The following is a 14,189-nucleotide window of genomic DNA, read 5'->3' as shown; positions in this document are numbered from 1 at the left end:
TCAAAGTTTCAGTCCACAATTAAATGAGAAGAAAACATCTCACAGGAAATGAATGGCTTTGCTTGAAATCTAAACAAACAAAATAATCTCCATTGATCTTTACATAGGCCCATAAAAGGCCTCAGCAGGAAGTCCCATCTTCTGGGCATCCAAAGATCATTTAAATTGAACAATACCAAACTAATAAAGTGAAGATTTGATTTCAATATTTTACATTTCATGATAAAAATGCATACAAAATAAATCTATACTATTTATTTATATGTTTTGATGATTACAGTTTTCTGCTGCACCTTTCTTTTGTCCATCAATGTCTCTGTTGGACATAGACCATCAGTCTTCACTGCATCTTCGCCACAAGGGCCATTTTTAACAAAATTTTAGCAAGGACAATAATCCTAATGTTTTTATAATTAAATGCATCCATCAACGTATATCAATGTATATATTATTATTTCTTCCTTTTTCTTGTATGATACAAATGTAAAAACATTTATAAACTGAAATGGCATTGACTGTGTATTGAGTCACCTTTCAAAGCATATGAGTAATGGTACCAATGCTGATGACAACATCAAGTGTTTACCAGAGGGTGACAGTCACTCGGTAACGACAATAAAATTAGATGAAAGGCTCGAGCCTGGCAACAATAATCTCATTTGGTTTCCAAATGCACCATTTCGCCCACTCATGGAGAAGAGCAGGACAACCTGCATGCTTACGAAGGCTCTGTGAATATAGCAGCTTTTTAATTAAAGCTTGGATTGATATGTAGAACACTCTTTCTAATGGAAATCCCTGGATGGTCAGAGCGCATGAGAGAGATCACCCTATGGGAAAAAAACCCAACCCTGTCTTTTTAATCCTTCTACCCCTGGACACGATCTGAACCTTGACTAGACTTGTGATGCACATAGGTGGCCGGTGCCTTGATCTGCGAGTCATGTCCCGTTTGTGCTGTAAATGGTTAGAATGATGCAGATGTAGTCATGCTTGGCCTTTCAAGATTGCTTGTGGCCAGTGACTTGCACTTTGCTGGGTGCTGCGTCTTCAGGCCTCGCTGCCAGGCGTGTTATGTCACAGAGATCAGGTTGAAGCCCAGATGTTTCCTGCTGCCCTGCCAAACTTCATTGTCAGTCTGCCTGTCTTCACTGCAGCTTGATATGATCTGACTCCATGCACACGACAGGTCGGTGCTCTATACACTTCAAAGGCGCTGAGGCATGTCAGGCCTGACTGACGCTGATGCTAGATGTCAGTTACTTATATTTCTGTTTACCTTCCCCCACTCGACTCGCTGTTCTTTTAAATGACCTGACATTTTGCCATTAAGTGAAAAAATTCCTTCTAGTTTTGTCTCTCATTGTGTGAAAATTCATATTTGGCACAAGTCCTTCTGTAACCTGGAAAGAATATTGCACAAATGTTTACATGACATACCCATGAAATGGATAAATGTATATGATTTTGAGCATTCGTAAAGGGATTTACAGATTTACTTGTGTAAAAAAAATAAAGAAATTGGACAACCTTAACCTTTGGTCAAGTGGGATTTAGAAGCAGTGAAAGTAATTGAACTGGAACACAGTCTATTATTCAACATGAGCAGAATGTTTTCTCGGGTCATTACATGTTTCTGCTAAGACTATTCTTGTATCTTTTATCAGGAGATCGGGACTAACCTTCAAATTTATGTATATTTTGTCAAGGCTGGATGATCTTAATGAAGCCCTCTTGAGTGTGTAAAATGGCCCTAACACTGATCTAGTACCTGTTGCTGGGCGAGCGGGAGGGATAATGAAGGGATGAAGAATGCATGTGCAGTGTCACGTCCGCTTTGATTTCAAGGCCTGGCCCATTCAGAACCACCTGGTCAAGACATGTTAATAAAGACGCATGATGCTATTCGGTGCAATCAAAGCCCTCTTCAGCTCATTTCCTGAGTTCCTCTGGCTTTCTATCTCTTGTCAACAGAATCACAATGAAACTTTCCCCCTCGTGGTCCCTGAATATCAAAGACACTGACGTCTCCTGCTCGCATAAAGCAATGCGCTGACGTTGGTGTTTGCATTTGCCTTAACTTCCTATTCTGCTTCTTCAACCACCTTATCTGTCAGGACGATGTTATGATAAACTGGACAGCAAGGATGCTATACAGTGTACAATCTCTGTCAATGGCAGTGCAACATATTTCTCACATTGTCACCAATGCAATCTCATATATGCCGAGGTAGAAAGGTTGTATATCAACGAATATCATTAAACATCCTGAAATCAATAACAGTGTGGATTAAAAACTTTAATATCCTGCTTTAATTATTGTTCATACACAAATAAAGAAAAAGTGCAATGAAGACTTCTTAACTTATTAAACTATTTCATTTTTTATCGAGTGAGTGTGAAAGATTTATACATGTGATCATATTTTGATCTATTAATATACATTTATGTCTGCAGTTATGTTGGTCTGACATCTTAGATCATATTTTATATTTAAAAGCCTTAAACTGCTTCCCTCAGTGTGTAAGAGATAAGCAATAGTCCTTTTAAATGTCACAACCTGGAAGTTTGAAAAAACTCTAATAAAGTTATACTGCCTAATTAATTACATTTAATTAGATAGAAAAAATGTAAAACTGATTATATTATTTAAATGCAAAGACTTTCAGTGACCTCTTTTAAATCTTTATCATTTTAAATGTGGCAGGTGTTTACGGGCGCTGCTCTATCCTGTCCTGTCCTTGTGTACCGTTGACGCCTGTCACCAAGCGGCATATGCTCTTGTTTGTTCTGCAATGACAGAATTGAAGCTAATTAAAGAGACGTAGTGTTGCCACAGGAAGTGTACGCAAGCAGACCATTCACTGCTCTGATTAGTTAGTTGATCAAACAAGGTTCAGGATCAGGAGAAAGACTGTAACTCTATTGACCAAGTGCTGTTAGAAGACCTTGAATTCTCTGGAAATTCAAATAACACCAGTTTGGAGTGGAAAAGGAGACAACGTCCCAATCAAGTAATACCAATAAGACTTTTCTTCAGTAGAAGTTGTTTTTTACAGACAGATGCCATTGGAATTACTATCATGGATTGATTTGTGCATTAATGTTACAGCATGTTAACTGTTATCTTTGCATAGGTTTGATGAGATTAGAATGCATTAAAGATATATACTTGAGTCAGTGTTTAAATGATTATAGCTTCATGTTATATTAGTTTGGCATTGGCTAATTTTAGTGTTTTGCAGGTTTGTATTTCAATAAAGAACAAATTGAATTGGTAGCTTTTCAATTTTGATTCACTTGTTAAGTTTTTTTTTCTTACTTATATTATACCAGACCTCTTTGGTGTGTTTTCTGTGCTGGGGTAACACTTAATTTTGGATGTGTAACTGTTACTGACATAAAAGCAAAATTACCGAGTTGTAAATATTTATATGAATAGAATTGACACAGAAAGTGTGCATTACTTTAGCTGTTGATTTCTTATACACAACATATGGTGGCTTGACACAGACAACACAAGTATAATTATTATTTTAGCATTTATGTTTCTCCCAAATGCCCAGGGAGCTGTAGTGCAGTTTTAATACATCCTAATGCTCATGTTGTTTCTTAATAGTTTCTTAGTACGAGGGGTGAGATTAGCCAGAGAGATCTCTTGCAGCTTGATGCTCAGACACTGTGAGTAAATCCCTCTGATTGAAGTGAACATAACTGGGACAGACTGGAAGACATAGTGAAGCCCTCACGCTCTCAGACATGTCTGACAAACGTGCTAGGAATTAATAATTGTAACTTATTCCTGTTCCTTCAGTTTGGTTGCCCTTCAACAGCCTTTCCATGACTGTTTTTTCAAAAAATGAGTTTACGTTTCAGTAATGACGTGTGTGGATGCGTTGAGTACTCTCATTGACTGCAATAGATCATATAGATAAGATAAGATAAGATAAGATAATCCTTTATTAGTCCTGCAGCGGGGAAATTTACAATATAGAGCCTCATCAGGAGGAGCATGAAAGCAATACTAAGGATTACTGAGTTCAGCTATAACTAAGGAAAATTACTATAAAGTTTAGAGTACATGCACATGTATTTTGATAAATATACAGAAAATGTTTTAAAGAAAATATTTAAATACTGCCTTACGTTGAACCTTTTGCAAATGTATGTTTTGCACAATTTATAGAATAAAATGTGGAAGTTCACTCTGCTATCAAATAGAAAGACGACTGGGTTCTAGAATATATTTTTTTATTTTTTTATTAATGGCTGAGTTCAGATTTGAAGCTGGTTGGAGACCACTATCCACATAAGGTCAGGCCAGGAAAGCAAACCACAATGAGCCATTTTATTCATGTTGCACTCTCCGCACCTTGTCAAGGTACTCGATGGCTTAAAGCATCTCAAAGCCCCTGCGTAAATTACCTTCTGAAAAGCGGAGCAGACGAGTAACCAGCCATATCACATTATTGATAAGAGTCAGTACTGACAGTTTAAACATACCTTTATCTAGTATTAAGATAATATAGTGAGTGTGCTGCAGAAAATATCAGTTAGCAGATAAAATGCATGATTTATTAACCTGGGTGCCTCTGACTCCGACATTGAATGAAGAAGATCTGATCCAGGAGCTGTCAAGACACAAGGAGATCAAAGATGTGGCCAGAGCATGTGCATCATAAAAGAGCTGTCTGTGAAAATGTATTAATAAATGGATTTGGATGTGCTTGCTGTTGCTGTGTAGGTGCTTAATGAAAGGAACCATTCATTACTGAATCATGAACAAAACCGTGGCCATACCATTCAGTAGGCTTTGTCCGTTCCCTTGCCTTTTCTCTCCTCTTGGTATATAAGCAAGCAACAATTCAAGGAGAAACATGTATTAGTCACAGGATACATATGTGTATAAGGTTCACAATGCTCTTTGTATTTGCTTTAGGCAGCAGCAGCTTATACTACTTGTGAGATCCACTGAAGTATTTTAGTGTAAATGGACGGCTTCAGAACTACAAAGAGTGTTTGTCTGAATTAAAGAAGTATTTTCTTGCCTTGTGCAGGACCAGTAGCTGGGACAATAACTAAAGATGTTATACTACACTGAATTTCACTGTGATTGTAGTTTTCTTTGATGCTATTACCAAAGCTGACCTTTCAACTGTACAAATTATGCATTGTTCATGTGTTGTGTTTTGTAGCTCAGGCAGCGTATATTCTGTTTGCCCACTGAAGCAGAACTGTTTGCCTTCTGTAGGTGGAGGTAATAAAGAGCTTAAGCTAACAGTCGGGTAAACATGTTCACTCATGTAATGTTAAACGGGGTTACTTAATGAGCAATGCAAACTACATTTAGTTGCTGTAAGGCTGATGTTTCCGTTAATAGGAATTGTGTGAGCCATGTGTGTTTAAATGGCCGAATCCAGTGTTTCCAAAACTTTTTTGGGGGGAATCCACTTTTTAAAATCCCAAACCAGCGTGACCAAATTCACAATAGGCCTTAACTATAAATCTTGAGAAGAGGATCATAAATGTTCATGACCATTATTACTGCAAATTCTGCATCACTTTATATTATCTTGAACAGGTAAACCAGCCATTTCAAAGACAAATACGTTTGTCAGACCACAACTTTGTTTTGAATTTGAATGTGTATGTATGTGAACCCTACATATAAAAATACTTTATTTATTCATTTACGTGCAGTAAACACGCTCTGATCATTTCCTCTCATCAGTTAAACAAACTGAATGTATTCTAGCCTTTCATATTAGCTTAAATGTTCTAAGTAGGCTACAAATATCAGAACAATACAGACCTTAAAGCTTCCTCATGTGGCTCAAAGGTACTGTAGATATAAATGTTGAATTAAAGAAATAAAATCTCCTGCGTCCCAGATGTGGGTCCAGACTCAGTGTTTGGGACTGTATGCCCACAAAATGAGTTTACAGCGCTTCACTATTCTGTAACACGGCTGCAAAATGAAAGCTTGGCCTTGCTACAGCTCTAACACAACATCTGAGAGCAGATCTGGATTCAGTTTCAGAGAGGAGGAAGTTCCCTTCACTGCCTCCTTTGTTGTGTAAAGCATCTGTCCATGTCACGAGTGACACAGGCCAGGACCACCTCAGACAAACAGCATGTGCATCAGCCACATGCATCACTGCACCAGAGCTGTGTGGAGCTGAAGGTACCGGCTGACAGACAAAGACGGCTCACCTGCCCTACTTGTGAGGTGACCGAAGCTTAGAGAGAACAGTGGTCTTATCTGTTTTAAGTAATGAAGCCTCTTTAAGTTCAGTAGCTTTTTCCACTGATTGTGTTGATCTTATTAAAAGGCTCATGGTGTTAAAGGCAGGAAAACATGCAGGTTATTTGTGTTATGTGCACGGGAACCCAGAGGTGCTTACAGTGCAGAGGATTTTGAAAGGGGGGCATGTTTGGTTCACTGTATAATGAGGTGGGTGGGCTATACTTGAATCCTCTTAAACCTTGACCTCTTTCTCTTTCTTGTCTCAAGGTATCAACAAACAGGGAGAATGAGGAGCAAATGTTTTCAATGACACTATATGATGGCACATTTATCCATATTTGGTTTTATGGTTAAATGCTTGCAGATGAGTCTAACATAACAAAACATAACAATACATCCTGCTTTATAATCTTTTCATGACGAGTGTTTTCTCAAACACATTGAAATATGAAAAAACAAAACTGTTCAATCTGTTTTTTTATATTCTTTCAGTAATATCAGGATGTATGATTCATCTTATTGAAGCTGTTTCAGGCATTTACTTGAAATGAAAGAAAGTCCTTTTCCCTGATGACGTGGGCCTCTCTTCTTCCATTTGCTGCTGTGGGAGATTATTGCCCCCTCCTCTTCCTCTTCCTCCTTAAATAGCACAGCGCGCTGCTTCTCGGGGTAGACATCCCACTTTACAAAGCGGGGATTATTAAGAGAACTCACCTGTAAGAATACATAAAAAGGCAAATCATCTAGCAGCTCTTTAACATGTACTCAAACAAAAACGAAGGACCACGTCGAGGAAGATCTTTCGACTCCATCAACATTGGCTATGAAGAAAAACTGCTGAACAATGAGGTAAGACAACCAATGCATTGAGATATTCCAAGACTACTTTTTCACATCGGCTCGGTTTGTCTTAATAAATAAGCCTTCACTTTGTCGTTTTAGTGTCATTTGCGTCAAAGGATTTACAGGTTTCATAATTTGTCATTAGAGATTCATTCTCATTCTGTATATCATTCACAGTAAAAGACAGAAGAGATAAAAGATAAACCTGCATAAGCTGTTGTGTCTCCATTGCGCACTAGAACAAGGACACTGACAGGAGACATTTTCTAAAACGATGTTGAAAGTAGTTATTTATAAAAAAAAGTAAAATAATTCTATTATGCTATATTCGTTGCAAAAATTAACGCTCAACAAAAAAAGGGGACAATAACCAAAAATACACCAAATAATGATGTTATTGAACAAGAGGCACCAACGACCTGAAGCTTCAGCAGGCAGACTGTGTGACCTTCACCTACTATAGTTTATACATCTTAAACACAGGACTCTTTCTCAATTTCAGGACTGTAATGCTGCACGAATTGATGGAGAGAATAAATCACAATGGGGAAAAATATGATCATTTAGAATAAGCACATGAACTTTTCTGTGTATGTTAAAAACATTCTAAAGCTGTGTCTAAGTTACATTTATAAATCTGACACCAATGAAGGGGAGATAACTACTGGACGAGGAACAGTGATTACACGCTGGTGTCTGCTGGGATCCAGTGCAGCTGATAGGCTTCCCTGCACTGGGATCCAGTGCAGCTGATAGGCTTCCCTGCACTGGGATCCTTCCCTGCTGACTAGATGAGATTGCTCTAAGGCGATTCTTTGAGACAGAGACTTGTTCATCTTCGTTAAACCGAGACGCAGAGAGCTGGCCCCGGGGAGCGTCCTGCTCCAGTCCCCATACACCAATGCTTTCAGGGATACTACCGAAAAGGGTCCACCGAAAAGTGGTCTGCTGCGCCGTCTACACAATGCTGGAGAGGCGCACTATGGTAGGCAGAAACTGCTTAAATTAAAACATTAACATTAAATTTAACACTTAACAGATGTATTCCTATTCCAAAATCCGTTTTATCCAGATGTGTGATATAATATTTCGAAAGTGTGCTTGTAGTTAAACGATAGGAATATAATATAGTGTCTGATGTGACAGATTCTCTCTGTCCTGCCTCTAACATGGAATGCAGGATTACAGCCGTGCGTCAACGTGAGCGCTGTTCAAGGTGCTGAAACACAGCAGAGGGGTTGGTCCGGACACTAATCTCAGCCCTGTGATATGTAACTAATCTCTAGGAATGTAAAGAATCAACCCATGCTTCTTTTTCAGGGTTACAGAATTATTCTGCAGCAGTTCTCTGTGACTTTGACCCTACTTACTACTTGTTGAGGGTGTTTCATGTTCAGAATAAGATGTTCTTTTGGATGGATAGAGACGCTCTTAAGTGATTAGAAGTTGTGCATTCACGTCATTACCTTCCCTGAGCTGTGGTTCAGTCACGAGGGGGAAAGCCATTGTGTGTCATTGACTCAAGTTAACCACACTATGTAACAGTGCATTGTTGTTTAATTGCAATGTTGAAGGGTTACTAAAACTAAGCAGTACAGAATATGCTAATAAAAAGCTGGTTTCACACTACTGTTAATGCAGGTGCCGCATTTCTTATAGGAGTTCTCTGTTTGCAATACATTCTTTACTTTTAGGGGCTAAGGTTAACTATAAAAGTGGAATTTCCAATAATTTTAGGTGAAATTTAATAATCACATATACATTTAAAAAGTTGGTAAGAGTTGAATATCTCCTAACATGACCACCAGAGGAGAGCCACTGTTGGTTGTTGAATGAGGGTGATTTCTTGCGGTTACAATAATGAAAATCTGTGTTTCATTACTGTTTTCAGATAAACAAATCAACCTTCACAAAAATTGAAGAAAACACTGAAAAGAAGAATACATCAGAGAAAGGGAAAGCGACAATCATCTTTTCTCTCAAGAATGAAGTGGGAGGACTAGTTAAGGCGCTCAAACTCTTCCAGGTATGCACAAAGTTTTTATAATCATGGTTCTTGTTCCTATTAATGTTTTAATTTGGAATACAGTAACTGCAGTATACAACAGCAAACATATAATATATATGTCTACCAGTAACTTATTGATTCATCAAACTGATAATAAAGCAACCGCTGATAAGTTAAGAATGATTCTCCATGTTTCTTGCAGGAAAACCATGTCAACCTTGTACACATAGAGTCCAGAAAATCCAAACGACGCAACTCTGAGTTTGAAATTTTTGTGGACTGCGACAGCAACCACGAACAACTGAATGAAATAATCCAGCTGCTCAGAAAGCATGTGAACGTGGTGGATATGGAGCCTCCAGATAACTCCTGTCTCGATGAGGAAGGTAAATGAAATCCTGCAGATATCGTATTAAAAATATATCATATTTGACCGTATTATCAGCAAACAACTAATTTCTCTCTTTCTCTCCTCAGATATGTATAATGTACCTTGGTTCCCAAAGAAGATTTCAGACTTGGACAAGTGTGCTAACCGTGTCCTGATGTATGGCTCTGAGTTGGATGCTGATCATCCGGTATGTAGGCAAAATTCAGATAACTTGTTGACTTGAAAATGCAAACTCAATTCATTCAATTAATGCATTCTCATTTCCTTCTATGTTCCTCTCCATCAGGGTTTCAAAGACAACGTCTACCGCAAAAGGCGAAAGTACTTTGCTGATCTCGCGATGGCCTACAAACAGTGAGTAATTGCTGCATATTTCACTGGTTCTCTTTGAAAATCCTGGCTTTTACTTGATATTCATGGCATTATTTTCTCTTGCTGCAGTGGGGATCCCATTCCTCGTATTGAGTTCACAGAGGAGGAAGTGAAGACCTGGGGAGTTGTGTACAGAGAGCTCAACAAGTTGTACCCGACCCACGCCTGCCGGGAATACTTGAAGAACCTGCCACTGCTGTCCAAATACTGTGAATTTCGGGAGGACAACATCCCTCAGCTGGAAGACGTGTCACGCTTCCTCAAGGGTAGGTTTAAAAAAAATTTAAAAAAAATTTAAATGTCATTTTTATAAATCTTTTCAGCTTTGTATATGTAGTCACACACTCATCTGCCTTTTAAATGTCTTATCTTATCAGAACGCAGTGGATTCACCATCAGGCCTGTGGCTGGTTATCTGTCCCCTCGGGACTTCCTCGCTGGTTTGGCCTTCCGGGTTTTCCATTGTACCCAGTATGTGCGGCACAGCTCTGACCCCTTATACACCCCAGAGCCGTGAGTGATATGCAGCACTATAGTTAGAAAAGAGGTTGTCAATATTCATTATAAAGCTATGGGTCCTCACATTTGTTCATCTTTCATTAACAAGGGACACATGCCATGAGTTGCTGGGTCACGTCCCCCTGCTAGCAGAGCCCAGTTTTGCCCAGTTTTCTCAGGAGATTGGTCTTGCGTCACTCGGGGCCTCAGATGACTCAGTTCAGAAACTCGCCACAGTGAGTGACACTGATCAAATTTAATTTAATTTCATATTCTCCTTTTTTTAAATGTAGAATAATTGGCATAATAGTTTTATCGACTCTTATGTTACAGTGCTATTTCTTTACGGTGGAGTTTGGCCTATGCAAGCAAGAAGGGCAGCTGCGAGCATATGGAGCGGGACTGCTATCATCTATAAGTGAGCTTAAGGTAAAACATTTGGACCATACTGTAAACATGTTAACAGATCTTTTCCAATTATATTGCTCATAAATGTACTTATCATATGGAAAAGTGCCAGCTGTATATTATCTACACACCATACTTCTAAGCAGCCAAACCCATTCAATAATTATATTAAACAAATGTTAAAGTCATAATACAGGTCTGGCAATATTTTAACATTTTAATCCTAAAGTGTCCCTTAGAATTTCTAACTTGATAACAGACTACATTTTTTTCTCTATTAGAACTACTCTGATTTGCATTTAATCAAATGACACAAATGTGTGCTAGTGTTTACGCACAATGGTTGCAACATCTGAACTGTGTTTCTCTATTTCAGCATGCACTATCTGGCAATGCAAGGATAATGCCCTTTGACCCCAAAGTCACATCCAAACAAGAATGCATCATCACAACATTTCAGGATGTCTATTTTGTGTCAGACAGCTTTGAGGAGGCCAAAGTCAAGATGAGGTGAGCTCAGAAGTTAAACATTATATATGTTAATAATGATATGAGTACAAGAAAAATGATCTAAATATCCACTACAGATAATTCAATAATGATATTATGGTCATTTCAGGGAGTTTGCCAAGACCATCAAGCGTCCCTTCACAGTCCGATACAACCCTTACACCCAGAGTGTGGATGTGCTGAAAGACACTCCCAGCATCAACAGCGTGGTGGAGGAGCTTCGGCACGAGCTTGACATTGTCGGTGACGCCCTCAGCCGGCTGAACAAGCAGCTGGGTATCTGACGGCCCGCATTCCAGTTGAAGTCATCCACCTTCAGTCCATCATTGTTCGCTGTGTAACCCCAAAGCACCACTGTAGAGATACTGCTTGTGTATCGCCCTTCGTCAGTACAATGATTGTGCACTTCTTTTGTTAAAACCCTCCATTGTCCCCACTACAAGGTGTAATGCTTATTCAATTAACAGAGGCACATTTTATGTTTAGCCACTGACATCAGTAAATTGCACAAACCCAAGGAGCTGCTGGACCCCAGACACTGTTTTTGCTTCAGTTGTTTGTTGTCAGTTGTGCTTTGGCCCGGTCGGCTTCTGAATTGCAAACAGTCATCACGCTTTCATGGTACTTTATTACCTTTTTAAAAAATCCCCAGCTGGTACAAACACCGATGTGGTTTCTCCATCCTATTGTTAACTCTGCTGTTGTATATTATCATGTGAATTGTTTTATATTTAATTTCATTCTCCTTCACATTTACTCTTCCTCACTTCAGTGATATGTATAAAAATGTACCTTGTTTGTATGCTTTCGGTGTATGTATCATTTTCCTTTTGCTGTGCTGTTGAGGGAAATTGTGAAAGTGGAAATTGGTGTTATAAGAATGTTTATTGACTGACATGGCCCATATACCCTGACCTATTTTATTTTACAGTAATGGTTTTAAATACACCCTCTTGGAAGTGAAAATAATTGTAGTGCACCTGAAATCAAAACACTATTTTTCTACTGTAAAGAAATATATACATTATGAGTAGGCTATGTATTAAAACAATTCAAATAAATGAATAAATAAAATGTATTGTGTCCTAACAGTGTGTTGAACAGTTTGTTACCTGTTGACTTGGTCACTTTTATATGCCATCATGGTGGTGGTCTGGTTGTGGATACTAGATGCTGAGGAAGATGCTGATGATGATCATGAAGAAGCAGAAGGATGACAGCAAGGACCCTGAAAGTGATGACAATATGGCTGTAGTTTGTGTATCTAAGAATAATTATCCCTTTGACCCCAGGGCCATGTAAAAAAAACAGATAATGAAGCTTTGTTACTAATATAACTTTATTAAATTCGACACCCAGTTGCCAGTTTATAGATTACTGGTACACCTTGTTCAAACTAATGCAATCTAAATATCATTAAAACAGTCAGAGAAAGGTGTTAATTAAACATCATGGTCATTTGTGGTGTTACTCTGCTTACTACTCTTATTATATGAATCATTTATGTCATATACATTGAATGTGTTGTATCTCTGTTATGCTGCTCATTCTGGTCACATGACATCTATTGACTTCTGTCCATCCTGGGAGAAGGATCCCTCCTCTGTCGTTCTCCCAGAGGTTTCTTCCTTTTTTCTCCCTGTTAAAGGGGTTTTTAGGGGAGTTTTTCCTGTGCCGATGTGAGGGAAGGACAGAGGATGTGAGGGTGTAAGGACAGAGGAGGTGAGGGAAGGACAGAGGATGTGAGGGTCTAAGGACAGAGGATGTGAGGGTGTAAGGACAGAGGATGTGAGGGTCTAAGGACAGAGGATGTGAGGGTGTAAGGACAGAGGATGTGAGGGTCTAAGGACAGAGGATGTGAGGGTGTAAGGACAGAGGATGTGAGGGTGTAAGGACAGAGGATGTGAGGGTGTAAGGACAGAGGATGTGAGGGTGTAAGGACAGAGGATGTGAGGGTGTAAGGACAGAGGATGTGAGGGTGTAAGGACAGAGGATGTGAGGGTGTAAGGACAGAGGATGTGAGGGTCTAAGGACAGAGGATGTGAGGGTGTAAGGACAGAGGATGTGAGGGTGTAAGGACAGAGGATGTGAGGGGGGGAAGGACAGAGGATGTGAGGGGTAAGGACAGAGGAGGTGAGGGTGTAAGGACAGAGGATGTGAGGGTGTAAGGACAGAGGATGTGAGGGTCTAAGGACAGAGGATGTGAGGGTGTAAGGACAGAGGATGTGAGGGTCTAAGGACAGAGGATGTGAGGGTCTAAGGACAGAGGATGTGAGGGGCTAAGGACAGAGGATGTGAGGGTGTAAGGACAGAGGATGTGAGGGTGTAAGGACAGAGGATGTGAGGGTCTAAGGACAGAGGATGTGAGGGGGTAAGGACAGAGGATGTGAGGGTGTAAGGACAGAGGAGGTGAGGGTGTAAGGACAGAGGATGTGAGGGTCTAAGGACAGAGGATGTGAGGGTGTAAGGACAGAGGATGTGAGGGTCTAAGGACAGAGGATGTGAGGGAAGGACAGAGGATGTGAGGGTGTAAGGACAGAGGAGGTGAGGGTGTAAGGACAGAGGATGTGAGGGTCTAAGGACAGAGGATGTGAGGGTCTAAGGACAGAGGATGTGAGGGTGTAAGGACAGAGGATGTGAGGGTCTAAGGACAGAGGAGGTGAGGGTGTAAGGACAGAGGAGGTGAGGGTCTAAGGACAGAGGATGTGAGGGTGTAAGGACAGAGGATGTGAGGGTCTAAGGACAGAGGAGGTGAGGGTGTAAGGACAGAGGATGTGAGGGTCTAAGGACAGAGGATGTGAGGGTGTAAGGACAGAGGAGGTGAGGGTCTAAGGACAGAGGATGTGAGGGTCTAAGGACAGAGGATGTGAGGGTGTAAGGACAGAGGATGTGAGGGTGTAAGGACAGAGGAT

At 39.9% G+C, this 14,189-nt stretch overlaps 1 protein-coding gene across 1 annotated transcript; it reads left to right on the top strand.

The window, feature by feature from the left end:
• Positions 1 to 6,903: 6,903 nt before the first annotated feature.
• On the top strand, positions 6,904 to 12,307 carry tph1a (tryptophan hydroxylase 1 (tryptophan 5-monooxygenase) a). Its single transcript, XM_054619375.1, has 11 exons — positions 6,904 to 7,096; positions 8,982 to 9,116; positions 9,301 to 9,484; positions 9,576 to 9,676; positions 9,776 to 9,843; positions 9,931 to 10,127; positions 10,239 to 10,374; positions 10,469 to 10,595; positions 10,693 to 10,788; positions 11,144 to 11,277; positions 11,387 to 12,307. The coding sequence occupies exons 1-11, from the start codon at positions 7,007 to 7,009 to the stop codon at positions 11,559 to 11,561; spliced, it is 1,443 nt and encodes a 480-aa protein (XP_054475350.1). The 5' UTR covers positions 6,904 to 7,006; the 3' UTR covers positions 11,562 to 12,307.
• Positions 12,308 to 14,189: the final 1,882 nt, after the last annotated feature.

Source organism: Anoplopoma fimbria, chromosome 19 (genome assembly GCF_027596085.1).
Source record: "Anoplopoma fimbria isolate UVic2021 breed Golden Eagle Sablefish chromosome 19, Afim_UVic_2022, whole genome shotgun sequence".
In the NCBI taxonomy this organism is placed as follows: domain Eukaryota; kingdom Metazoa; phylum Chordata; class Actinopteri; order Perciformes; family Anoplopomatidae; genus Anoplopoma; species Anoplopoma fimbria.
The sequence above is the reverse complement of the archived record's forward strand: the minus strand, read 5'-3'. Positions and strand labels throughout refer to the sequence as shown.